The sequence below is a fragment of the Cervus canadensis genome, chromosome 4, assembly GCF_019320065.1.
Source record: "Cervus canadensis isolate Bull #8, Minnesota chromosome 4, ASM1932006v1, whole genome shotgun sequence".
In the NCBI taxonomy this organism is placed as follows: domain Eukaryota; kingdom Metazoa; phylum Chordata; class Mammalia; order Artiodactyla; family Cervidae; genus Cervus; species Cervus canadensis.
Window position 1 is genome coordinate 57,024,647 of NC_057389.1, and position 24,991 is coordinate 57,049,637.

General features: G+C 39.1%; 3 protein-coding genes and 1 non-coding gene across 11 annotated transcripts in view; 2 read left to right on the plus strand and 2 right to left on the minus strand.

Annotated features, from left to right (window-relative positions):
* Positions 1-19,233, plus strand: part of SRA1 (steroid receptor RNA activator 1) — a 24,339-nt gene extending 5,106 nt beyond the window's left edge. The window contains exons 5-6 of one of the 4 annotated variants that reach the window (XM_043465312.1): positions 12,528-12,602; positions 18,396-19,233. In XM_043465312.1, coding sequence (XP_043321247.1) covers positions 12,528-12,602; positions 18,396-18,538 — 218 coding nt within the window. In that variant the 3' untranslated portion in view covers positions 18,539-19,233. Of the gene's footprint in view, positions 1-148; positions 575-12,527; positions 12,603-14,340; positions 14,400-14,608; positions 14,716-18,395 lie in introns of those variants that run through there. The other 3 variants (XM_043465314.1, XM_043465315.1, XM_043465313.1) reach the window with 3 other exon arrangements.
* Positions 1,505-6,370, minus strand: EIF4EBP3 (eukaryotic translation initiation factor 4E binding protein 3). Its single transcript, XM_043465317.1, has 3 exons — positions 3,238-6,370; positions 2,012-2,185; positions 1,505-1,848 (listed from the first exon to the last, which is right to left on the minus strand). Exons 1-3 carry the CDS (start codon positions 3,338-3,340, stop codon positions 1,820-1,822), a joined length of 306 nt encoding a protein of 101 aa, XP_043321252.1. The 5' UTR covers positions 3,341-6,370; the 3' UTR covers positions 1,505-1,819.
* The window catches only part of LOC122439823 (ankyrin repeat and KH domain-containing protein 1), a 104,807-nt gene continuing 89,095 nt past the window's right edge, over positions 9,280-24,991 (minus strand). For 2 of the 5 annotated variants that reach the window (XM_043465301.1, XM_043465299.1), the window contains 11 exons: positions 24,832-24,948; positions 21,353-21,527; positions 20,111-20,567; positions 19,510-19,656; positions 17,736-17,885; positions 15,943-17,555; positions 12,880-13,056; positions 11,614-11,814; positions 10,889-11,064; positions 10,032-10,196; positions 9,280-9,752 (listed from right to left, as the gene is read on the minus strand). In XM_043465301.1, coding sequence (XP_043321236.1) covers positions 9,693-9,752; positions 10,032-10,196; positions 10,889-11,064; positions 11,614-11,814; positions 12,880-13,056; positions 15,943-17,555; positions 17,736-17,885; positions 19,510-19,656; positions 20,111-20,567; positions 21,353-21,527; positions 24,832-24,948 — 3,438 coding nt within the window. In that variant the 3' untranslated portion in view covers positions 9,280-9,692. Of the gene's footprint in view, positions 9,753-10,031; positions 10,197-10,888; positions 11,065-11,613; positions 11,866-12,879; positions 13,057-15,942; positions 17,556-17,735; positions 17,886-19,509; positions 19,657-20,110; positions 20,568-21,352; positions 21,528-24,831; positions 24,949-24,991 lie in introns of all 5 variants that reach the window. The other 3 variants (XM_043465302.1, XM_043465298.1, XM_043465300.1) reach the window with 2 other exon arrangements.
* Positions 22,239-22,343, plus strand: LOC122441109. Its single transcript, XR_006269249.1, has one exon. It is a non-coding gene; the product is annotated as a U6 spliceosomal RNA (small nuclear RNA).

The following is a 24,991-nucleotide window of genomic DNA, read 5'->3' on the forward strand; positions in this document are numbered from 1 at the left end:
GGTCCCTTGGTATAGCCTAACCCCTCATCCTGCCATGGTTGTCCGAGTTGGACTAGGTGCTGAGATTTTGACTGACTTGGGGAGGGAGGAGGAGTGGCAGCTATATCTTTGGCTCCAGGTTGCTTGCTCAGCCCCTCTCTCTCCTTAGAGCTTTCAAGCCACCAGTGGGATGCAGCAGATGACATCCACCGCTCACTCATGGTTGACCATGTGACTGAGGTCAGTCAGTGGATGGTGGGAGTTAAAAGATTAATTGCGGTAAAGAGGAGTCTGTTTTCAGAGGAGGAGGCCAATGAAGAGAAATCCATAGCCACAGCTGAGCAGAACCAAACTGTACCAGGTGTCCAGCATGACCTGTGATCCTGTGGGTTCCCCAGACTCATCTCACACCACCTCCTGTGCCTTGGCATGGAAGGCTTCTCTAACTTGACTTCTTTGTACCACTGGGGAGATGGTCTGCCCATGGGGAACTCTGGTCTGACCCATCTCTGGGGGAAGAGGTCCCACCTGGACCACAACGAAGTTGCTTGTTACCATACCATATGCATTTCAATAAAAACATCTCAATATAGTGGGCCCTGGGTAGGAGAGATGAGCCCTTCCTATGTTCCCTCTGGTGTCCTTGACTACTCTGCTCCTTGTTTTCCTCTATTCATCATGAATGGCCTTGCTAAGCATGAGTAGATTATCACCTGCCACTTTCCCCCAAATTACATGGAAACATCCCTTTCTGGGCTGAGTCATCTATGTTTGGATGACTTTGTTTCAACATGGAAACAGAGACTCAAATAGCATGGGGAGATTTTTTTCTCTCAAAAGGAGGAGACTGCTTATTTGCATTGCATCACCCTTGACATATGCAAGTGCTACAGAGATTATAACATAGCTATATAAATTGAAGGTGAAAAAGACCAGATTGCTGCAATATGGGAACATGATTTTTCCCATGGGGGCAGGGGAGGGGGAGCAGGATTATGACTCTTTATCTGACTCACCAAATAAGCTGCTGCCTCGGTTTGGGCCCTAAGGTCTTCTAACACTTTGAGGACAACAGAACCAGGTGGAAGGGGCCAGGAGGTTCACATCATGCTGTGAGAAGGGAGAGTACAGGTTTTCAGTGTTGGAATAAGGCTGGTACTTACAGGTGGGAGGCAGAAAGGGCATGGGGAAAGACCAAAGAAGGCTGTAGGCTGGGGCAGTGCCTCTTGTTTCCTGCTTTGAAACAACCAGGGAGGGACTGCTAGAGAGGCTGATTGCGGCAATGGTGCTTCCTGGAAAGGCTGGAACTGCCCTTGGCAGGGGTCAGGCTATTGCTGTTTATCGTTTGGCAGCTCCTATGGCCTGTCCCCAAAGCCTGCCTCAAGGTCTAATTGCTGCTGAAAGTGGGCCCAGAGGGAGCTAGGAAGGGACTTGGGACCTCTGATCCTAACCAGGTTTGCTGGGGCCCTTACATTATGGCTGAGCTGGGGAGATCAACATTGAGGAGAACACTGGAGCCAAGGCATTTCTTTGAATGTTTACTAAGCAGTCAGAAAGTGACATTCTCCATTCCCCTGGCCCAGCCTCAGCTGGAGCCCAGTGCCAGGGGTTGGGAGGAGTGCCTACAGACCAAAGAGAAAGTAGAGCTAAGGGCTTGGCAAGTTGCCCACTCCTATCCCTGGTCTAGCTGCCTCAGACCCAACATGGAGGCCCAGAACCAACAGATCACCCCCTTCCGGATTAGATGAGCCCAGCAGGCCTTTGGATACCCCAGAGAAAGGAGGTAGCGGCAGCAGCGTGACGGATTCCTCTCATTCCACACGTGGTCATCTGCACGGGATTAGATGTCCATTTCAAACTGTGCATCATCTGGGGAGAGAAAGGGCGGGAGGAATGGTTGCTGGGCTGGGAGCCTACAGCCTCAGTTGTTAGTTCAGACAGCCCCCTCAGAACTGACCCCCGCCCCCAATCTACATAATTGGGGCTTTTGGCTTCAAAGCCATATTAAAATTTTAGGTCCTGCTTTCCTTACCGGGTATCTCTTCCTCTGTCTCCTTCTGCTCCGTCAGCTCCTCTAGCTTGGGGGGTGGGGCTGTTGGAGGAGCTGTGACCCCGGGAATCTGAGGGAGGCAGCAGGGAGGCATCCGGGCAGTGGGTGAGTTCTTGCACTCCAGCAGGAACTTTCGGTCGTAGATGATCCTGGTGCCTGTCAAGGGGTAGGGGCTAGGTAAGAGGCAGGAGCTTGGGTACAAAGCTATTTGGGACCCCAGACACAGGTCTTTTAAGGGCCAAGGGGTCATATCTTTCCTTTTCTTAAGGGCTACTGCTTTGCAGCCCAGTCAGGATCTCAGCTGACTAGCCCTCACAGCACTTGAAGGCTTCTGGGCCTAACCAAGATGTGTCTGAGCACCATAGAGCAAGTGGTGCATCCCAGCTGGTCTAGGCAGGGGCTTTTGGTTTAGGGGAGCTCAAGAACTTCTGGAGGTTCCTGTCCTCTGCTGGCTCTGAACTCTACCTATTTGGTTCAAAAGGTAGGGCCTAGCCCTTCAGCCTCAGTTGGATGAGGAAGCCAAAGAACAGATGTGAAGGCTAGTGCTGCCACCTGGGCTCGCTAATGGAGGGGCAGTGCTCCTCCTGTGAAACCCAGGAACAGGCTCTTCTCATCCTGACCCCTCCCAAGTCCTGTCAGGCTCACCTCAGCCCAGAGGGCTTGGCCCCTGCCATGTCCTCACAAGGCCCTATCCTCTTCTCACTCCTCCCCTTTGCCTGCACGGCAAGAATCCCAGAGTGGGTATGATTCCAGGCTGCTTCACCAATCATCCACTAGGCAAGCCAGCCAGCGCAGCGGCCTAAAGCCCCTGCCCCTGACTGCCCCCACCTCTAGCCCCCGATCCCCACCACTTGCAGCTCTGCAAAACCCAGTTGCTTCCTGCTGAGGCCACACAGCCGAGGGGCCAAAGCTCCTGCTCTAGCTCCCAGGTGGCAATACTGGCAGGGGTAGGTGAACAAGGAGCCCAGAACCCAGGCCACAGTGATGATATCTGCCCAGAGTCACCTGGAAAACAGGCACAAGGCCGTGTTGCATCACTTTGAGGTTTTAGAGAACCGAGCTTAGGTTCCAAGAACCCACCCCGCCAAAAGCTAAAACCTGCAAGGGGGCCTGCAGACAACTCCAAGCCCGTACCTCCCCGCCCATGTCCCGCGACAAGCACACGCAGGCCTGCCTTCTGCCTGTCGACCCTGGCCCGGCCCTCTGACCTCCGGGGGTAGTGGCGTATAGCGTGCCCCCCGGCGTGCTGCTGTAGCAGTCGGGCAGTCCTTCCCTGCCCCCAGGAATCGGGCAGCTGGTGGATGAGGACATAGAGAACGGAGAGAGCAGGAGGGCAGCGGCTGGTGCTGAGAACGCACAGCGGAGTCTGTGGCGGACTCTACCACGTGCGGCCGCAGCCACAACACCGGGACGACGTCACGCCGGGGGCGGGCCGGCTGTCACTCAACCCGAAGATCCCGCCCTACCCTCGCGGGAGCAAGCCCCAAACTCAGCGAAAGTTGGAGCATGTCCCGGGACCCGCAGTGGCCTCCAGTTCCTCCTGGCCCCAAATAGGCCGGCCTGCTTTTGCCTATGAGCTCTGCAAAAACTCAGTCATTTACTATTTACTGTTTCCAGCGGGTGCTGGGAACGCGTGAGGTATGGCACACGTTTTTTTGCTTGTATTCATCCATTCCTCTTAACAGTTGGATAGTAAGACACTATTATTAGTTACAGTTACAAGTGAGGACACCAAAGCCCAGAGAGTTTAGGTCATGGTTGGAAGTCACGGATCTTGTATTAGGGGCAGGAGCTGGGATTCATACTTGAGTGTGTCTGATTCAAGTGTGTGCCCCTAAGCACAGCTATTATGCTCCCCCCCATTAATCAGTTTCAGTACAGGGTTAAAGTGTCTTGATGGCCTGGTGCACAGACATTAATTGAGGAATAAGTGGGCTGATTAAAGGATGAATAAAGGTTGCAAGATACTATAAGCCTGTTCTTTGATCTCTGCCGCAGCTAACCTTAGTTCAGTTCTATCTCTCAGTTGTATCCGACTCTGCGATCCCATGGACTGCAGCACACCAGGCCTCCCTGTCCATCACCAATTCTCGGGGTCTACTTAAACTTATGTCCATGGAGTGGGTGATGCCATCCAACCATCTCATTCTCTGTCATCCCCTTCTCCTGCCTTTAATCTTTCCTAGCTAACTTCACAACCTCAGAAAACTAAAGAAGGGCTGGGGGCTGGAGAGGAGGGCTTGGTTTTTTAGCCCTCTGGCAAGATAGTGTGGCTTTTTTTTTTTTTGGCCAAGTCTCCGAGCATGTAGGATCTTAGTTCCTCAATCAGGGATGGTATCCAAGCTCTCTGTGCTTCAGGAAGCACTGAAGTGTGGAGTCTTAACCACTGACCCAAGAGTGGCCTTTAAAGAGATTTTTTGATGTAGGCACAGTGATATGAAAGGAGGCAAGAGAGAGATGGTGAGAGAGTAAATACTAAATCGAGTACATTAAAAATCTCAACTTGATCTAGTTGTTTGCTGTTTGGCTTCCTCAAAATCAGTATACCCTTCACCAGTGTCTCCCTTCTCCAGCCACCTGATTTCATGCATTTATCAGTATTACTTCAGCTCTGGCTTCACCAAATTTTCCTTCAGCTCTGATTTCTTTACTTATTAAAAAAAAAACAAACGGTATTTTACAAGTCATTGCTTCTCAAATTTTACTGTACACATAAATCACCCGGAGATCTTATTAAAATGAAGATTCTGATACAGTAATTAGAACTTGAAATTCTAGGCTTTTAATAAAATCCCAGGTGATACAGACCCTTAGGTTTGCATGTCCTTAGAATCACACTTCAGGTAGCAAGGATATGTATGTTTTATTGTTCCAAAAAGGCTTTTGAGCCTCTTATAAAGTGGTATATGCCTGAAAGAAGTGTTTTAACAATAAGTGCTGGAGCATAAGGCTTGGGATCAGATTGTGAGGAACCGTCTATGACAACTCAACTTTTAAGCAAGGTAAGCAGTCTAATGAGGGGAGTGAGAGATGGGATGGAGGATAGTGAGACTGAAGATGAAGACTCCAGCCTAGTGAAATGGGGTGGGCAAGAAGACAGTGGCTGCGAGGATGGCGAGAAGTGAAGGGGATCCAGATATACAGAGGAGTAAGGATAACATGATTGACTTAAGGGTAGGGTGGGAAGGAGATAAGCTAGGGTAATTCCCAGTCTTTTGACTTGAGAGTCTTGGTAGTTTATAGTACCAACTAATATAATAAGGAAAACAAGGGGAGGGGCATATGTTATATTGGGGAGTATATAATGTGTGTGGAATGTTCAGATGGAAAACACTGGAGAAGGTTAAATAAGGAGCCAGATGTACAGATCTGAAGCTACAGAGGGAGAACTCTGGGCTAGTGATTCAGATTTGGGTGGAGTAAAATCTAAGGCTGTGGGATGAGATTCCTTGGGGAGAAGATACACCAAAAGAAGAGACCTGGGCACATCAACATTTCTTTAAGGGGTAGTAGAGGAAGAGGATTTCACCAAAGGAGACTGGGAAAGGTGAGTGAGAGCAGGAGAACTAGGAGACAAGTGTCAAAGTTTGTTAAGAAGGATCAGTATGGAAGTGAGGTCTCCCATCTATTAATCTCTTCTATAGAACAACAGCAGCAGTTACTACTACTATAAGACTACCACCAGAAGCTTACTTTTCTTGAGACACTGTGTGCTACAAGGGTTGGGGAACTAGAGAATAGGTAGTTGGGTTTTAGAGAGAAATCCAGATCTGTCATGCATTCAACCTGCATGAAGGACCAAGAAAGAGTTTAAATCAGAGGGTTTTGTCAACACTTATTGACCATTAAGAGTACAGGAGCTTTAAAAAAAAAAAAAACAACTTAAACTCAAGAGATCTGATTACACCTGTAGGGAAATACCAGGTCTCTGCCACCAGGCAAATTACTTTGAACTAACATCAGTATCATTAAAATAAGACAGGAAGAGATGAAGAGCAATCACAAAATAGGTTTGCAGTCTCATCATTAGATTTACAATCTTGTTTTCCAAATTAGGTCTTCAAGCTCAGGCTCCTGCCTTTGTTGGATGTGGTCTTAACATACTTAAGTTTTGGATACTCAACCACTTCCTACAGGAGAGAGTGAAGGCAAAGTAACCTGTCAATAACATTGACACATGGTGACAAATCTTTGAGCATGAATAGAAAATGCAGCATTATTAGAGTCCCTCACCCCAGGACAGGGTCCACTGGGAAGATGTCACAACCAGTCACATTTCTTGGTAGAATAGTTCCAGGACTAGTTAAAGAACAAGATGTTCAGAAGCTGTTTTCATACAGTTTGTTTGCCTCTTCCTAGGTTTACAATGTGGTACAAAGGTCTTAAAACAGTGGGACAGGGCTTCCCTGGTGGTCTAGTGGTTAAGAATCTGCCTGCCAATGCAGGGGACATGGGTTTGATCCCAGGTCTGGGAAGATCCCACATGCTGCAGAGCAACTAATCAATTACTGAAGCCCACACGCCTAGAACCCGTTCTCTGCAACAAGAGAAGTCCCTATTCTTTGCAATTGGAGAAAGCCTGTGTGCAGCAACGAAGACCCTGCACAACCAAAAATAAAAGTAAATAAATAAACCTTGAAAAAAAAAAAAGTGTACTGTTGAATAAATTGGCATTTAAAAAAAAAAAAAAAAAAACAGTGGGACAGAACCACGTATACTAAGTACTCCTCCCTGTCTGGCTTGAAACTCTAATATGATCAGCCCTTCCCCTTCTAAAAGCCACCTCAAACTAAGGATGGTACCTCCTATACTAATTTTGAGGTTGGGAAGACTTGGTCAGAATTTACAAGATGGAAACTATAGTTCCAGGTCCTGAGATCTCTTACCTCTGGTTAGGAGAGGCCACCATTGGCTGTCCAACTCTCTTCTTCGGTCTGGTTAGCTGAGGTGATGAAATTTCCCCTTTGAGAGCAGGGACTGAAGGAAGCAGACTGGCCTATAAAAGGGCAAGTCAGCACACTGTAGCCATAATAGGTTTAAAGGGTCTTAAAAACATCAATACTGTTATTGGTGGTGGTATTTTATCGAACACTACTTGAAATAAGTAGGTTCAGAAACCTTGATGATAGTCTTATTTCTTGAATGAGCTCTTATTCATAGGGTTTGATCTATGCCTCAGCAGGATGTTCCTTTTATTTTTTCTTTTGTTTCAGCAGGATGTTTCTTAATGACTTGAAGGCTCACTATGGGTGTGCAAGGTTTTCTTCTGCCTCCAGTAAATCCCCCAAATCAATAATGGCTCTCACAACAGCAGGCTTTTGATTCCAAATGGTAGGGGCTCTCAAACCTCAGCCATGTATCAGCTTCTAGCAGTCCTATACCACATATTCTCATTCATGAGACAAGTAAATCTGTTAGAACTAGGAGACCCTTTTGAGTTCAGTTATACTAAATTTCATTTTCAGATGAGGAAAGTGAAGCCCAGAGATGAGAAATGACTTGCCTAAGGTCACACAGTATTGAGTAGCAGAAATGAAAAGAGAACTTAGTCTTCTGACACTTGTTCCACTCTACCCGCTCTGCCTCCCCGCAAATCCCTTGTATATTTGAAAGTAATTAAGTTCTTACCTGAGCTAGATTTAATCCAAGGTTCAGGTTGGTAAAATAGCAGTAAAGTAATGCCAGGAAGAGGCAAGACAGAGGAAGAAGAGATTATAGCAGGCAAAATGTAGTGGGGAGTAGGCTACTGGGATTCAAATAGAAAAGAAGGCGGTACAGATAAGAGGGCAGGAAGAAGGGTATCCTAAGTAACTGCTACAAACTGCACAGCTGCTATTTGTTCCTAATCCTCCTAGGGGTTTCTCATAATTGTATCCTCTTCTTATGGGTTCTAGTTCCTGACCTGTGATCAAGTTTCTCATTCTGTTGTCCTCAGGGTGTAGAAGATATTGGAAGAGCTCTTCCAAAAATTCAAGTGTACTTTAATTAGTTAAGATAGACCACCACTTAATTTTTGTCCCACTGAATAATTTACTTAATATTATCTCTCACTATACATTTCATCAAGAATAGTTCCATTCATTTCACTAATATTAGGTGATGTTTTCTTTTGGTTTGTTTGTTATTAGTGATAACTGGAAACAGCAAGATATGTAGGTGATCCTAGGGGTCCTTTGTTCCCCTCAAGGTGAGGTCTCTTGAGACTACCTCATGTGGTTATTAAGCACTACAAAGGCAATAGTGATTATCAACACCAGTGATAATTTCTAAATCCAATCAAAATAGAAAATAAGAAATCTTTCATATGCAATATGATACAGAAGACAAAAGAACCAGGTATGTATGTCTAAGATAGAACAAACATGGTGTGTCTCATCTAGTGGTGGCTCTAGGAGAAGGGCAGAGAAAATTAAGAACTCCTGTTGGTATGAGAGTAGAAAAATGTTTCTGGTATGGCTGTGCTCCTAGTTACTATTTTTCTGTGCAACCTTCTTTGCCTTAAAGTGTGTTCTGGCTTCTCTATCAGTCTCCAACATTTTGTTTTATTTTTTAGATTGCTTTTATCTAAGACCAAGTAATTCAACCACATTACAACATGAACAAGTTGATGACTGTTCTTTTCATTGGGATAGTTTTTTTTCTCTATTGCATCAAATTCTTGGCATAGCCTATAGTTTGGCCAAAGCAATCCATTCCAGGGTTCCTGAGTTTAGCTTGTTCACCATATTGGCTCTTTAAGAAACTAAGCTCAGAATTAGTCACATATTTATAAACATTCAGCTGATCTGACAATATAACAGAATTATATGAGTCACCCCACCCCCTCCTATGTCCCAACTCAAAACTTAAAACACCTATAACCAAAATAAATCTTTAGATTAAAAAATCAGGAAGCACAAAAGAAATCTGAAAGGTGATCTGGGTATCTTAAGTTTGTTCAGTGTCATCTGACTGAAATTCTATTGTTCTTATTTACATACTCATGATCCACAAAGAGCTAAACCTTTTAATGGCCTATCTGCTAAAATCAGATAGGATACAGGGGCTCGAAACATAAACAAGGAATGTTTAACAGAGTTAAGTATACAACTCATTCTAGAAGTGCTTTTGCAAGGCAATCTAAGAATGGACTCTAAAGTGTAAAATGTGAGAAGCCTATTACAAATATAGTATTAACAACCTGGTTCAATATGATTGTGGATTGGGCAGTACCTGCATGACCACTGAAAGGATCACACCCCACTTCTAAACACTGTTCATCTTTTTATTGAATATTCTGGTAAATATTTCACATTAATACAGGCTACATTAAGTAGAGCCACTATATGACAAGAAATTTACTCAACTTTTTCCTTTTAAGTATGTAAACAATTGTACATGTATTTACCACCCTAAAAGGTTGAAATATGTAATCATCTAATTCTTTTCTGCATACAAGTAGCATTCAGTATGTTTAGCCCAAAGCACTAATTTCAAAATGGCTAAACTAACCAGAGAACATAATCAGGTGGTTAGGAAATCAATTTGTTCTTATACAATGGGCAATCAAATTTCCATTGCTAAAGCCTCAGATAAAATTTCTTAGGCACATTAAAAAAAAATCCCCAGGGTTCTTCCAAGGTCAAAATTTCTCAAACAAGGCTAAAGAGTAAGACCTTCTAACTTAGTTGACATATTTGAGATGCATGTTTCCAATATGAGGTGCCCACGTGCCAGGCCAAATCTGAAAAGGGGGAGGAAAAATTGGAATTTCTAATTAGGAATCTTTAGACATTTACAAAACGAATATATAAATGCAATGGCAATTCACTGTTTCTGCCTAGAAAGAATACAGTACATGAAACAAAATGTTAAGTAGCATCATTTTGATATTGAAAAACTTAATTCAGATCAAAGTGGTACGATGTCTTGACTTTTGATATTCAGAACTTGTTATTACCCAAAGAATTAAAAGGATGACATGATAAATCTGAAAAATAAAAGAGCATTAAGTTCATTTTACCTGCTGGGCATCAGTGCATTCAGTTGAATTTTGAATAACTTTTATCATAGGGTTCCAAGAAGGATCTGGGTTGTGAAGTCCATTAAACAGAGGGCCTCCTGGAACATCAGCAAGCTGAGGATGGGAGGGTATTATGGTGCCTCCATACATGGAAATTGGTAGACCCTAAAACAGCAGAAAGGTGTAATCATGAAATGACTATAAATGATGATTCCATAATACCAGCATAGATCTCTCTCATTTCCCTTCATTCAAAGAACTCCAGAGTATGTAGTATGTATAGCACCACTGTACAGAGTTGAGAAACTGAAAGTAGTTATCTACATCAGCAACACTTTTTCAATGACAATAGAGAAAACAAATAAATCCGATATTCAATGATTGGGAAATTTCCAACATTTTATGAACATATAATACCCCAACTTTCCCACATTTTAGATTTACTAATAAGCTTGTGCTAAGAAAAGTGAATTCTACACAATAGCATGCAGCCACAATCTGGCTTTATGGCAGCCTGGAAGCTCTCAGAGCAGACAAGAAAGCAATGGTGAGCTCAGAGCCAGCTTTCCAGAGGGAGAGGCCTCTCTTCTCAGCTGTGGCAGCCAGATGCAAAGCAGCAAAAGTCAAATCTTCCAAGTTTGGAAAGAAGATGGCAGCATCTTCAGGACAGTTTGAGGACAAGCTAATGTAAACAACATAACCCACTTTTGAAAACAGATAAAAGATCTGACAAATTCATAGAAACAAACTAGTTATACCAAAAAGGAGAATTATTTCAGTACAATTTACTCCTTAACATGTGACTACATTGGCTGGCAGAGTGTTAAAACAAGTTACAATGATGTCTGTCAACTCACTTTAGAAAAATCCACAAAACTGCTTGCCATAGGCTGATGAAAAATGTTAGAGGGGGCTACCATTCCAGAATCATCCCTCTCCATTGGCTGATGCTGAGAGAATGTGCTTGGGTCTGACAATTGTTGATGCATTGGATGGTTCCCTATCACAGACTGTGACCAACCTGATAAGCCTTCTAGAAAAAAGAATTGAATTCAAGAGTTAGGTATTTATCTGGATAAAATTGCAAAACATTACCACTGGAGTTTTTCATACTAAATTTAATTAAAAGCATTCCTTTGATAGCTCAGGACACATAAAAATCTTTGCAATCCAAAATAAAACCAAGTTCCTGTAACTGGATGTAGTCTTCGGAATATCCCAAACACTCTACCTTGTCCTTCAAAAGATTAAATGCTCTCTGAAAGAAATCAAGTAATTGTCCCACTCTCCAATGAAAAGCTTAAGAGGGAAAGGAAGTATGCTTTGAATTTTTAATTTCTAATCCACTCTGTATTTATTTTATATTTATTACTATCATACACATTACATCTATTATTAATATATAACCCCAACAAACATTCCAGACTTTGAGACTGGACTGGGCTCCTCAAAGGTTTAAACAATCCTATAGGTTAAGTGTAGGAATTAAGCTTATTTATTTAGATAAGGAACTAAGTTTAAAAGGCAAAATCTCACACTTTACTCAAGATATCCCTCTAGACAGAGGGCACTGTAACTGTACCTGACATGGCATTGACCCCAAATGACCAGATTCCACTGTGTCCAACAGGAGCGACAAAACCGGTTCCCACAGGGGCTTGTGCAACAGACCCTCCTTGTCGAATCCGGGCTAGTCTCTCTGTTCCAATGGGGGGAGGGATTTTTCGATCCTGACTGGCACTGCCTCCTTTTGGTTGGCCCAATGTTGGTGGGGCAGAAGTGGCTGAAAGAGGTGAAGATGATCCCGAAGAAACAGATGGAATAGGAGAGTCACCTGGTGGCAAAATATTTCTCTATTGTTTTATTACATATAAAAATTCAAATTATAAAAATACGAGAAACCTTGTTGGAAAGATCTATTCCACAACACAGGTTCTGGAAAGAAATTTTTCATTTTGCAAGATCATTCAAATGAAAATATATGAGTTCTATAAACATTATCCTATATTACTAATGCCTGAAGCAAGTACAAATAGTCTAAAAAAAACTTTTTTTAATTGAACTGAACAAGGCTAGAAAAGAAGAAGGCCCTATTTATTCTTGCTGTAGTTCTTCTGTCAAAGGACCAATATTCACTGACTACCTCATGATGCTCATTAAAAAAAAAATCAAATCCTGTTCACGTCATTTTAGAACTTCATCTATTCAAAATATTGAAATAAATAAGTCAGAACAGGGGAATATTTTTACTTATAAATGGCAATACAGTTTCCTCAAATGTAAAAATAAATGAGGAATCATACCAAACTGATTAGATATTTAAATAAAACCATTTCACAATACTGTCCTCAAAGCATCTTATAAAACTACTTCCCTTTTTCTTTTCTGTCTCTTTTTTTTAACTCAAGGCAGATATACTGAATGAGTTAATAACAAATAATGCTTAGATTGCTATAAAGTAACTAAATCCTTAGGTGGTGGTTTGGATACTAAAAGAGGTGACTCTTGATAAAAATGCCATGGTTCATCAGAAAATAGAGGATACAAAAAAGCTGAACTCAAACCAAGAGGGTAAGCAGCTTCTTCCTCAGTTTCTCTCTTTTCTTTCTACCTCTTTTCTTGATCCAAGTCTCAGTGTAACCTCAAATCTGGCTTGAAAGAATAGCCTGACCCTTCTCAAGTTTTCTATCCTATAAATGACTGATAATTTTGGACATGACTGCAATACAAACCTTGGGTATTTGCATATAACTTAGATTACTTAAAATTACAATATGGTGTTCCCTATAACAAATGACTTAATAACTTATTAGAGGCTCTTTGGGACGATTTCCTCCAGGATTCCTACATGAGTTTGAGGCGCTCGTCCAAGGGTGGGGAGAAAAATGTTGTCTGTTGAAACTAGGGGTCCCAACAGGAGCTGGCCCTTGCAGGAAAACCCGAGTTCCTGGTATGCTGGAAAAACTTGTCAGAGGAGCAGAAGAGGAAGATGGGGAGCTGCCTGATGGGTCAATGGACGGTAATCCTGAAATAAAACAGGTCCAAGACATCAAATTAGCTAAGGCTTTAAAAAATCAAAGTCCAAAGTTTACTTAATTCCTCTTTAAAAAAGAAGAAAGCACACAGTTTATTCTGTGGATCACAGCAACAAGAATCCATTTATACCACACTATATGTCCCAAGCCCATTTTTTTTTCTTGCAGTCGAGAAGAATACCCCAGGCAACACTAGATATAGAAAGTCCAGTGTTTAGGAATGGCAGTCACCTGGAGTATGTTTCAGTTAAATCTCAAAGCCTTCATTGGAGGGGATATGAAATGACAGCATGTTGTGACTAAGTGTTACCTATTACTTGGAAGAATAGCTGTTCATCTCTATAACTATAGTCATTTCCTATGCAAGATGAATAACAAAATCTACCAATTTTTTTCTTCCTAACAAGGAGGAAAAGCATACTATTAAACTAAAGATAATTTCAGAACTCCATCTTATAAAAAAAAAATCAAAAGTTGCAAACTACATCAAAATTTCTATCAATATCTAGTTTACATAAGTCTGAATTTGATAGTCTTCTCAAATTCCATTGCTTTCTCTTGAGAGTGTAGTAGGGCAAGAGGGCAAGGATCTGGAAAAGGAATATAGGTGCTCATTTCAGGAAAAAGTTGTTAACATCAACATAAAAAATTCAAAACTTCTCAGGCAGGTCTTTAATTCAAAGGCTTTAGTATATTCACTGGGTTGTGCAACCATCACCATAGTCAATTTTAAAACATTTTTGTTCACACTAAAAGAAAATGTATGCATTACCTGTCACTCTCCACCCTCCTTTACCTGATCCATATCTGAACCTTTAAGCAACTACTAATATATTTTTTTCTCTCTAGATTTGCCTATTCTAGAAATTTCATATAAAAAGAATTATACAATATGTGGTCGTTTGTGACTGGCTTCTTTCACTTAGCAAAATGGTTTCAAAGTTTATCTAAGTTGTAGCACAAATAACTACTCCATTTCTTTTACTTTATCTCATAATACCAAATATACATTATACTGAGAATAATATCTTATTATATAGATACACCACATTTTGTTTTCCATTCATCAATTGATGGACATTGGATTATTTCCACTTTCTGGCTATTATGAATGGTGTTGCTGTGAGCATCTGTATACCAGTTTTTGTGTAGGCATATGTTTTCTCTTGGGTATACCTAGGAGAAGAATTACTGGATCATATGGTAACCCTTTTTAATTTCTTGAGGAACTATTTTTCCAAAGTCGCTGTAACATTTTAAATTTCTGCCAGCAGAGTTCGAAAGTTCCAATTTCTCTACATGCTTTTGTGTCTTTTGAAAGAAGAATGTCAACAAAAGAAACCACCCAGGCAGTTATGAAATGAAGCCAAACTTAATCAATCCTGGACCCTGGAAGGAAGGTCAAGGATTAATGCTTGCTTTAAAAAAAAAAATTTTTTTTTTCATTAGTAATAAGTAATTTTGATGTTACAGACCTGAACATCCCAAACCTGGTTTACTACCAAATTAGATGGATGATTTCCTTGACTTTCTTTTTTCCAGCCATTCATAATCTGCACATCTTCTGGGATACAGTATTAAGAGTGCCAAGAACTCAAACACTGGAATATGAAAGATCTCAAGCTCAACTCTAGCTAAAGCATCTAAATTCACGTATTAGTTAGTGCCAGTCATGTAAAGGATTAATTTAAAAATTAATTAAATTTTACCACAATCTGAGCACTGGCAATGAGCTCTTCTTTCATCCTAAGGCCTCTGAAAACTTTATTAGTTTGACCAAACTGAAAAGTTAAAGTAGTACCTATTTATAGAAAAGAAGAAAAAAAAAATCTTGGAGATTAATATTTTGGGCCACGGATGGTCTTATGTAACATTTATTTCTATTTGAGAGACGATATAACAGCTATGTTTTCCTGAAAAGGTAAGTAAATGGAAATGTATCTGATAGAAATGCTAAGGCTATGCCATATTAGTAAACTCACAAATTTTAAACAACTTAGTTTATAATTAATAAAAAGGAAATGGGCTCTGGGAAGTTTTCCAACTGGAAAAAAAATGCTCAATAAGTGGCACTATTACTTCTTACCCCCCGCATTCTAGGTCAGCCACAATTTCTAATTTGTCTTTTAGCATTTATTAGAGCAGACTGGACTAAATCAGAGCATAATAGAGCAGACTGGAACACAATTTTGGCCCTTAGACTCTGGAAAATGGATTCTGGCTTTCCAAATATCTCTGAGCCACCACTAGCTTCTTATCTTTCCAAATCTTTCTTATACTGCCTCAGCAGCTAATTTCTAATTTCAAGGAACAAAGAGCTGATCTGAAATTGTTTTTTAAAAATAAGAGCACATACACGACTGGATCTCTTCAAGCAGCTCCATCTATTATAAACAAGATGGGTTAAGACATCATTTAATATTCATTCTGAGTGCCCATGACTGAAAACAAAGAATGTAGATTCTGAATTGTAACCCAACCTTTTTAAATCTAAGAAATGCAAACATTCACTTTGATTTAAAAAATGTCTGTGAATTTGGAGTCCTTGAAGCATCCTATGGGTCCCTTTTATGAATATATTATATCAATTCTAGAAAATGAACTGACACAAGGTGTAACTTCCTTGATAACAGATACAGAGAGATCATAAAAAAGAATATAAAGCAGTTCATATTTGAATGACTTACCTACAACCAGTTTTTTGTCCACTCAATCAGCAGTCATTAAGGGGTCTTTACTGTTTATGATATACTCTTATTTCTTCATGATATGCAATAAACATTATGTATAAAATAAATGCTTTATCATCTTTGGAAGGTTAAGATTATGCTGTTAAAGCCCAAAATTGCGCAGTCATGACAGTTACAATAACTTACCAACTGGACTAGTAGAAACTCGCTGGGAAGGTGATCTGAAGCCAGGGGCCTTGGAATTGTCAGGGTGCACGTTCTCCAAGTGTCCAAGTACAGAGCTACCCAGAAACGCTGACTGAACAGTGAAAGAGGCATCTGCAGCAACTCGTGAGGACAGAGGACCATCTCCCCAACCCTGGTTAGCTGGTACCTGACTGCTATCAAAAAGACTACTGAAGTGATTGAAAAGCGTGGCCGGGCCAAATGTAGGTGGCAAAGATTTATTTGCTGGGTTAATGTGCATCTGAGAACCATTCATAATGTTCATGGCTGAAGAAAGCTGCACTGTAGCTGGTGGGCCTTGAGGTGGTGTTAAAGGAACTGGATTTGTAACAAAAATGGACTGGGGATCCTGGTGTATAGTTGCATTTGGTACCACTGAGTAGAAAGAACCTCTGGGTTGCAATCGATGAGAAACTCGAGGTGCTGGTACAGCTAACTGAGGTAAATTACTGGTATCCTGATTATCAGCAGCAACCAATCTAGGTGATGCCAAAGTCAATGGAGCAGGTTCTGAATTAGATGCAAAAGGCATTGACATAGGACTTAAATCAGACACACTGGATGGCTGTGCTTCCTCCTGTGTGTTATTGGACGGAGGAGTGGGACTACCAGATGGGTGAGTTTCTGGAGCTCCTGGGGTGTTGCTGGCAGAGCTACTGCAGCTGTTGGCAGTTGAAGAGGGGGGACATAGGTTTGCCGTGGACTGGTCCTGTATGGACACTTTTTCTTTGGGGGCGGGCATGGCCGAGAAAGACTCCATCTTCTGTGAAGAAAGCTGTGCTTGAGAAGTACTTGCAGGCAGAAATGTGGTGGGAACTTGCCCACTAGTGATAGGTGCAGAGGAGACTGAAGGCAGGGAACTACAAGTGCTTGTCATAGAAGAAATCACTGTTGCTGGAGGGCTTGTCTTAGGCACACAGGCAAACAGCTGCTTTCTGACTGATGAAGGAGTCCGGGTATTAGTCACACATAGTTGCTGACTGGCAGCAACTACAGAAGAGACAGTGATAGGGCAACTGGCAGTAGCTAGTCCAGTAGACTCTGAGGGCAGAACAGTTCCGTTCTGATTAGGTAGACGGCCTGTATTATTATGCTTTGGAGAGCTGTTTGTGTTGCCAGGATTCACAGGTCTCACCGGGAATGGTCCCCAAGTGTTAGGAGAGGGTGAAAAGGTTCCTCCAAACTGGGCCATGGGTAAGCGAGGATGCCGAATCTGTTGCATAGTTTGAGCAGCCAACAGGGCAAAATGCGGGTGGGGATAAGCTAAGGGGAGAGAAACTGGGAAAGAAGAACGTACATTTGCTGGAACGTTCTTATTAAGTTTATTAGCAGGCTGGAACGTGGATAATGTTGTTGCCTGTGATGTTACAAGACTTGGAGCACCCAAGGGAAATGCATTTTTACTGGAAGCTGCTGTGGTGCCTACTCCAGATGAGAAGTTTGCATGAATGGCTTTGGTGCTGGCAGGTGTTCTGATATGGTTTTTAGGAATCAAGTCTTCCAGTTCCTTAGCAGGATCTTGAATAAGTGCATTAATAAGTTGAACTGCATATCTTGTTGATTCTGTACCACCCCTGGGGAGAAAACAAACAAAAAACAAAACAAGATCAAAATCATAAAAAACTAGGTAATCTTTACCACAAAATAAAATTCTGATTGTACCATGGCTAACAAAAATGTGCTTCTAATACAGTTTAACTTCCTCACAGAACTAACTATATATATATACACACACATATATATTTCACAATTACCTAATTGTGATCATTCTCTCGCCATTCTTATCTTTTTGTTTATCCACATCAATGTGGGCACCAGTAACATCTTGAATTGCAGTGATGTTACATCCTCCTCTTCCCATTATTCTGGAAACCACTGAGGCTGGAACAGATAATTTCTTTGACCTATAAAAGGAAGACCACACACATGAGCATATGAAATCAAAATGTTTATTAAAAAAACATGTCTCAGTAAGTATGTTCGTGAACATCTGGAGAATACTATTTATCAAACCTTAAAGAGGAAGTTATTAGGAGCTTTTATTTAGAAACTGACCTCTTATTATATTGAATTTAATTTAGTAAAGATGAAAAACACATTGCCATTTGAAAAAATTATACTTAAGTCACTCATGATCTCAGCATTCAAACTATCACATGTTAACTGAATGACAATGATCATATATATTGATACTTTCAAAATTAAAATAATGCATACCACATTGTTAAACTCTATATGAAAATGAATACAGGCAGGTTATCAGTTTCAACGACTTTACTAAGCAATAAGCCTTGGAGTTGAATTACATAAAAAGCAATTCACAAGTGTGTGAATTCCACTTGTGTGAGGCAAGTGGAATTAGAACACCAGAGGCTGACACTGGGATCTGACAAGATGGCCTGGCTCTCTTGCAGGATTACTGTGGAAACCCAGTGTTTGCTGGCAGAACCAAATGAAAGCAACATCCATTATTTTCATGTGGTCACTGCTGGCTGTCAAGATTCCCCCCTTGAAGATTCCACCCTCAAGCTTTGAACTATACCTTCTAGAAGAATAACCAATTGCAGACTCTAAAATACATTTCATGATCAAAATGTAATATGCTAATGTAGACAAATTGGGATGACTATATTTAGACATTTTGAAAGCTAGAGCATAGACTAGGCCATAAATAATATAATACTTAAATCAATCTAATTATTAAGTGCACATCATTTCTCCTGTTCTGCCAAGACTTCTTCCTTTTCTGTTTGCTTCTAATGGACAAAAAGTCTTAGAAAAATTATACAATAAAACCTCAGACATCTTAGTCCTTTGGTGATTAAGTGCACACAAGTAAATCTGTGTCTTGTCCTAATTTCCTGTTTTAAAGCATGAGCAGAGGCTTGAGATACCTTCTGGATTGCGTGAAACATTTTAAAGCACTGGTCCCTCTCTGTTTTTATTCATCACGGTTTATGTATAAAACAGTGTGAATAAAAGGAGTTGTCAAATTAGCTGTAGGGTGTTGCTATTTGTCTTTATTTTTTTGAGGGAGAAGGAAGTTTAAATTTCATGAGCTCTTTCCCCACCTTTTATGGTGATCTAACTGCATTAGTTAAAAGCAGACAACGGTTCTTTAGCGAACTCTAACATTATTTAAATACCGTAGATGAACAAACTTGTCTGACTCAAAATGGGACCATTAAACAAATATCATAGCCCTCACTAATAACATCGTGACTTTGCTGTCAAGTGAATCTCTCTTAGGAAGTTTGTGACCTTTTTCTATGATTTGTCTGTAAACTGTTATATCTTATGCTTTAATAAAGTATTTTTTGTTTTTCTAAAGCCAACATTTCTTGTATCATAAAATATACATGCACAATTTACATACTGTTTCTAATTTCTAATTTTAGTCTACTCTGGATATAGTATGGCATTGTAGTTGAAATCACATTCAAATTAGTCATTAATTAACTGGGTAACCATCTCACAAGAGGAGAAAATGAGGAGATAAGTTAAAAAGATGAGACTAATTGTACTTACCTTCGGACAACTTCTTTCCATCCTTCCTCTCTTTTTTGCCCCCTTTTAGGGCTAGTCAGATTCAGCTTTATGTTTGGAGAACTTAATGGCAATGACACTGACTTGTAGGTTGTTGATAAGGAATTAGGATTCACTTCGCCTTCAAGTCTAAGAGAAATATCAAAATCCAATAAAAGATAAATTTTAAGATAGAAACTCAAGAGATTTGCTGAAATATTTGAATTAAAATTTGGTACATCAAATTATTAACAATTCAGAAAAACAGAAATAGGGCAAAGAGTTCATCATTTATTTTAGTATTAAAATGGATTCAGAAGCCAAAAGGACTATATATAATCAATGAAAATGACATAATTAAAGTAAAACCAAGGTATGCTAATATTTTCAACTTCAAAATTAAACCTTAAAAGTTCTAATAATTCCTTTCATAACTAGCACATGATTAGGAGGACACCGGTTTTAAATGTTTCAGTTTTAAATGTTGAAGACAGATAATGTGGTAGACTTAAATTGTTTAACACAACTTGTGTTACTTCAAGTTCTTGTGCCAGGTATGCAAAAGGAAAGGTAGGTGCAGAGTTAACAAGTCAGAAAATTTTACCGTGTCTGAGTTTTGGAAGCAGCGGTACTTGTCTTTTCCTCTTGGGAATGGAGTAGCAGTGAGGGATATCTCCTATCACTAGAGGAATTCACATCCATAGTGAAATTTAACTCTTGGCTTTTACCACCACTGCTACTCTCACTGTTGCAATCTGTGCTGTCCAAGTTATCTGAATCACTATTCCCACCTGTACCACCACCTTTGCTTTCTCCGTTTACTTTATTCTTATCTGCCTTTTGCTGTGCTAAGGATATATGTTGTTCTGGTAATATTAAATGTGCAGTGGGAGGAGTCTCTTTGGTTTTGTTCTTCTTATTTTTCCGGTTGGTGCTAGGAGTTGTCACAACATTGGCCCTTTTTTTCCCAAACACATTTGTGAATGTTGCAGATGTTGCAGAGATTCCAATTGTGGTGGTGGTAGTCGCACTAGGAGGTTCTATGGGAATTTCTTGCTCCACTGAAATTATGAAAAAGGATATAAATCACACTGAGAGCCACGGATCTCAAAACAGATTGTGATAGAATATACCTAATAATTCATAATTCACTCTTTGTCATACTTTCCTTTTATCAGTATTCACTAGTAAATAAACAAATCTTTACAGTTGTGAGAATGAAAATATCATATTTTGATGTCTAACTCAGTACAAAACATTAACATTCTTAAGCTTTGAAATGCTAGTCTCATGAACTAACCAAAAATCACAATACAGATTGGATTTAAGAAGTTTTTATTTATTTTTTTTAAGAAGTTTTTAAAATAGCATTTTAGAATTAGAATTCAAATAGAGCAAAATCATTTGCCTATTACTGTAATTGCCAGATTGTACAATAAACAATTCTTTGAGAGTAATGGGCCCCAGTGCTATACAGCTTCAACACTAAACCTTATTTAAAAGTTTACTGAGGAACTAGACCTCTCCCCAGTTTCTAACTGGGGAATGAGAGAGTAAGGAAGAACCTGAAGAAAAGCTGGCAAACCTCTTATGGTATCACTTTAGGACATACATAATTTTTACAGGGAACTTAAATTACACCTGAATGTCTTCCCCTTCTGTTTGTCTATGTCACTTTACAATGTAAAATACTTAGAAATATTGAATATAGAAGTCATCTGCCAATTTCAGATTAAAGTAATTGAATATTTAACTAGAATTAGTTTTGAGAGCAAAAAAACATTCAAAATGAAGCTGATAAACACAAAAGAATTTTTATCACTAATTCAGATGGTCCATTTCTCACCATCTTCCTCATTCTCCTCTTCATCTTCATCTTCCGGTAGTTCTGAATTCTCCTTAGGTTTGTTTTCCTCGTCTTCTTCCTGCTTTCTTTTCTGCTCCTCTTTTTTCTTTTTTCTCTTTTCTTTTCTTTTCTCTCTTTTAGCTGCAAGAGCCTGCTTTCTGCTCTCCTCTCTTGACTGTAATAAAATTGTTGTTTTAGTCACAAAGTCCGGCCGACTCTTTATCTCATCTTAACAATAATGCAATGATTCAAAATAAATAATGAAATGATGCTTTTGTTTATGATACATGGGGTTTCCCATGGGTGTCACTCTTAACACACATTTATAAAAGCAACAAAAGAAGAAACAGATATGCTGGACATCATCAAAATTAAAAGTTGTTGTGCTTCACAGGGATCATCAATAAAGTGAAAAAACATAAAATAGGAAAAAATTTTTGCAAATCTTACATCTGGTAAGGGTTTTGTATCAGGAATTGATAAAGAACTCTTATAACTCAACAATGAAAAGACAAATCAGTCAATTAAAAATGGGCAAAGGATGTGGAGACATTACTACAAACAATATACAAATGGCCAGTAAACACAGATGCTCAATATCACAAACCATCAGGGAAAAGCATATCAAATCACAATGAGATACCCATTTCACTGTCACTAGGATGGCTAATCAAAAAGACAGATAAATCATGGTTAGAATGAGAAGAAACTGAAGACTTCATACACTGCTGGTAGGATTATAAAATGGTGCAGCTACCTTGGAAAACAATCTGGCAGTTTCCCAAGTGGTTAAGCACAGAATTGCCATATGAGCTAGCAATTCCATTCCTAGATATATACCCAAGAGAAATGAAAACACATTCATACAAAAACTTGTATGCCATGCTTGCTTCAGCAGCAAACATACTAAAAAAAATTGAAGTAATACAGAAGGTTAGCATTGCTCCTGCATAAGAATGACATACAAATTCATGAAACATTCCAAGTTAAAACAAAACAGACAACTTGTATACCTATGAAGTGGAAACAAACTATATGTTCAACAACTAATAAATGCATAAACAAAATGTTGTATATCTATATAATGGGATATTATTCAGCAATAAAAAATGAAGTAATGATATATGCTACCATATGGATAAACCTTGAAAACATGAAGCAAAAGAAGCCAGTCACAGAGGACCAAATACTGTATGATGATTCCAAATATCAAATGTCTGGAATAAGCAAATCCATAAAGACAGAAAGTAGATTACTGACTACCTAGATTTATGTGGCAGTGTTTAATTAAAATGCAACTGTTACAATCTTTATAAGATATTAACAAATTTCACTATGAAAATATCCATAGGAGGCCATTGTAGAAATTACTTATTTTCAGAAAGGGGAACATGACAATGGTTGACTCACATCATAAAGAAAGCTTGAAACAAACAGAAAACACATCAAATTACTCACATTTCTATGGAAATTATCTAAAAAATCCTCACCATATGAAACTGTCAATGAAGTCCAGTTGTCCTGGTAATTAAGTAAAGCACTTTCCTCAAAACTATAATTTACCATTCTAAGTCACAAATAAGCTATTTTTAACATTTTTATTTATCCAAAACCAGGTATCAGCAAATTATGGCTTGAATGCTAAGAATAACTTTTACATTTTAAATGGTTGAAAAAAATGAAAAGGCAAACATTTCGTGACATGCAAAAATAATCAAAAAATTAAAATTTTGATGTCTATAAATAAAGTTCTACTGGAACACATTCATTTAACTACTGTCTGTGGGTGCTCTCATACTACCAGAGTCAGAGAGTCATGACAGTGTGTGTATGGCCTACAAAGCACAAAATTTTACTCTTCTGCACTTTATAGTATGGCCAAACAAAGAAAAAAAAAAAAAAGATAAATGAAGTCTCTCAACTCCCTATGTAAATAAGAAAGGGTCTGAGGACTGAAAGAAGAAATTGCATATTCAGTTAACAATTATTTTATCATTTTCATAGCATAAGAGCAAAATGGCTGTTCAGGGAATTGCTGACCATACCCCTGGGGTAGTTACACAAAAATAAAATTACAGACATGGAAGGAACCATAGAAGTCATCAAACTTTAACTTCCCTTTATTTTAAAATGGTATTATTTTTTCCACTTGTGATTTTAACTATAATCAAGTTTATCATGGCAGTATTAAAATTTACTTAATTTCCTAATGATAAAACTTTAAGGTTTTTTACCTTTCCCCATATTATAAGCAATTTAACAGTGAATGTCCTTTAATACACTTGCATCTTTAAGCATTCGTCAAAGTATTTACCTTGGCTATATTTCTAAAAGAGGAATGACTGGAGTAAAGGTATGCACTTTTTAAAATTTAATTCATCAAATCATCTCCATTAATAATTACACTAATTTATACTGTGTATCAAAAGTCATACCGGAGTGCTAATTTCTCCACATCCTAGCCATCAACAGCTATTATCAAACCTTTAAATTTTTTCCCCCAAACATTTAAATTTTGAGTTTCCCTAGTCTGGCAAAGGTGGAGAAGGCAATGGCACCCCACTCCACTACTCTTGCCTGGAGAATCCCAGGGACAGGGGAGCCTGGTGGCTGCCATCTATGGGGTCGCACAGAGTTGGACACGGCTGAAGACTTAGCAGTAGCAGCTGCAGCAGTCTGGCAAAGGAAATTTAAATCACTCTTTCACTGTGCATTTCTTTGTTTATTCATGAAGCTGCGCCTTCTCCATCTATTTACTGAAAATTTATATTTCTTTTTCTGTGAATTGCCCATGAAATTATTTTTCATTCTGGGCAAGTTATCTTTTGTCTTATTGATTTTAAGCAACTTTTTATTCTGTTTTTTAACAAGTTTGTTTCTTTTAACAAACTAAGAATTGGTATCAAAATTTTAGCATCTCTAAAATGGATTTTTCTCCTTTCTTTTATCATCAATAAAATATCTTAATGTTAAGCTATCTCCCACATTCTAACTCTACTTGATTATAGTATTTATTCTTTTAATATAACTTCTGGGTTCATAAGAACACCCTCATTTTCTGAGGCACACTGAACCTCAGAAAAGTAATCTTTTAAAAAAAAATTTCCATTATACTAGCACATCCAAGGAAATTTAGACACTTACTCTTTAAGAATTCAATAAACCACTGATACCCCAGATCTTATAATAAATGAAAGATTTCCAATGTTTTAATAAATTTCTGCATACACTAATGGTAAAACAACTTAGGCAATAATATCATGTAGAAAACTGTGACATGTTTAAAAACTAATTCTTCACTTATATGATTAAAAATATTTTTTTGTATAACAGGTTAGAATAAAAAAAATTGATGGTAGTTTGATAATTTATCATTTTATAAAAAGAGATTTTGTTAAGATTATAGTCAAATAAGTAGCAAATGTATTCTACTAGATTTTCAACCAGTTCTAAAAAGGAAAATTATATTTCTCACTCACCTTTTCCAGATCAAGTTCCTTTAAAAGAATACTTGCATTCTTATTTGCTTCTGCAGCCTGTTGGTCTTTAGCCTTCACAATTGTCTCAACACATTGGTGACATTTTTTCAACAGTTCCTATACCAGAAATGGAATTATATAAATACAGAAACACATAAAG

Bases quoted from the DNA above. Each gene is read 5' to 3' on its own strand.
- EIF4EBP3 (XM_043465317.1), bottom strand. From the start codon at position 3,340: ATGTCCTCATCCACCAGCTGCCCGATTCCTGGGGGCAGGGAAGGACTG. The intron at 2,186-3,237 runs GTCAGAGGGCCG...ACCCCTTGACAG, and splicing joins ATACGCCACTACCCCCGGAG to GCACCAGGATCATCTACGAC. The intron at 1,849-2,011 runs GTAAGGAAAGCA...TTCTCTCCCCAG, and splicing joins GACAGAGGAAGAGATACCCG to ATGATGCACAGTTTGAAATG.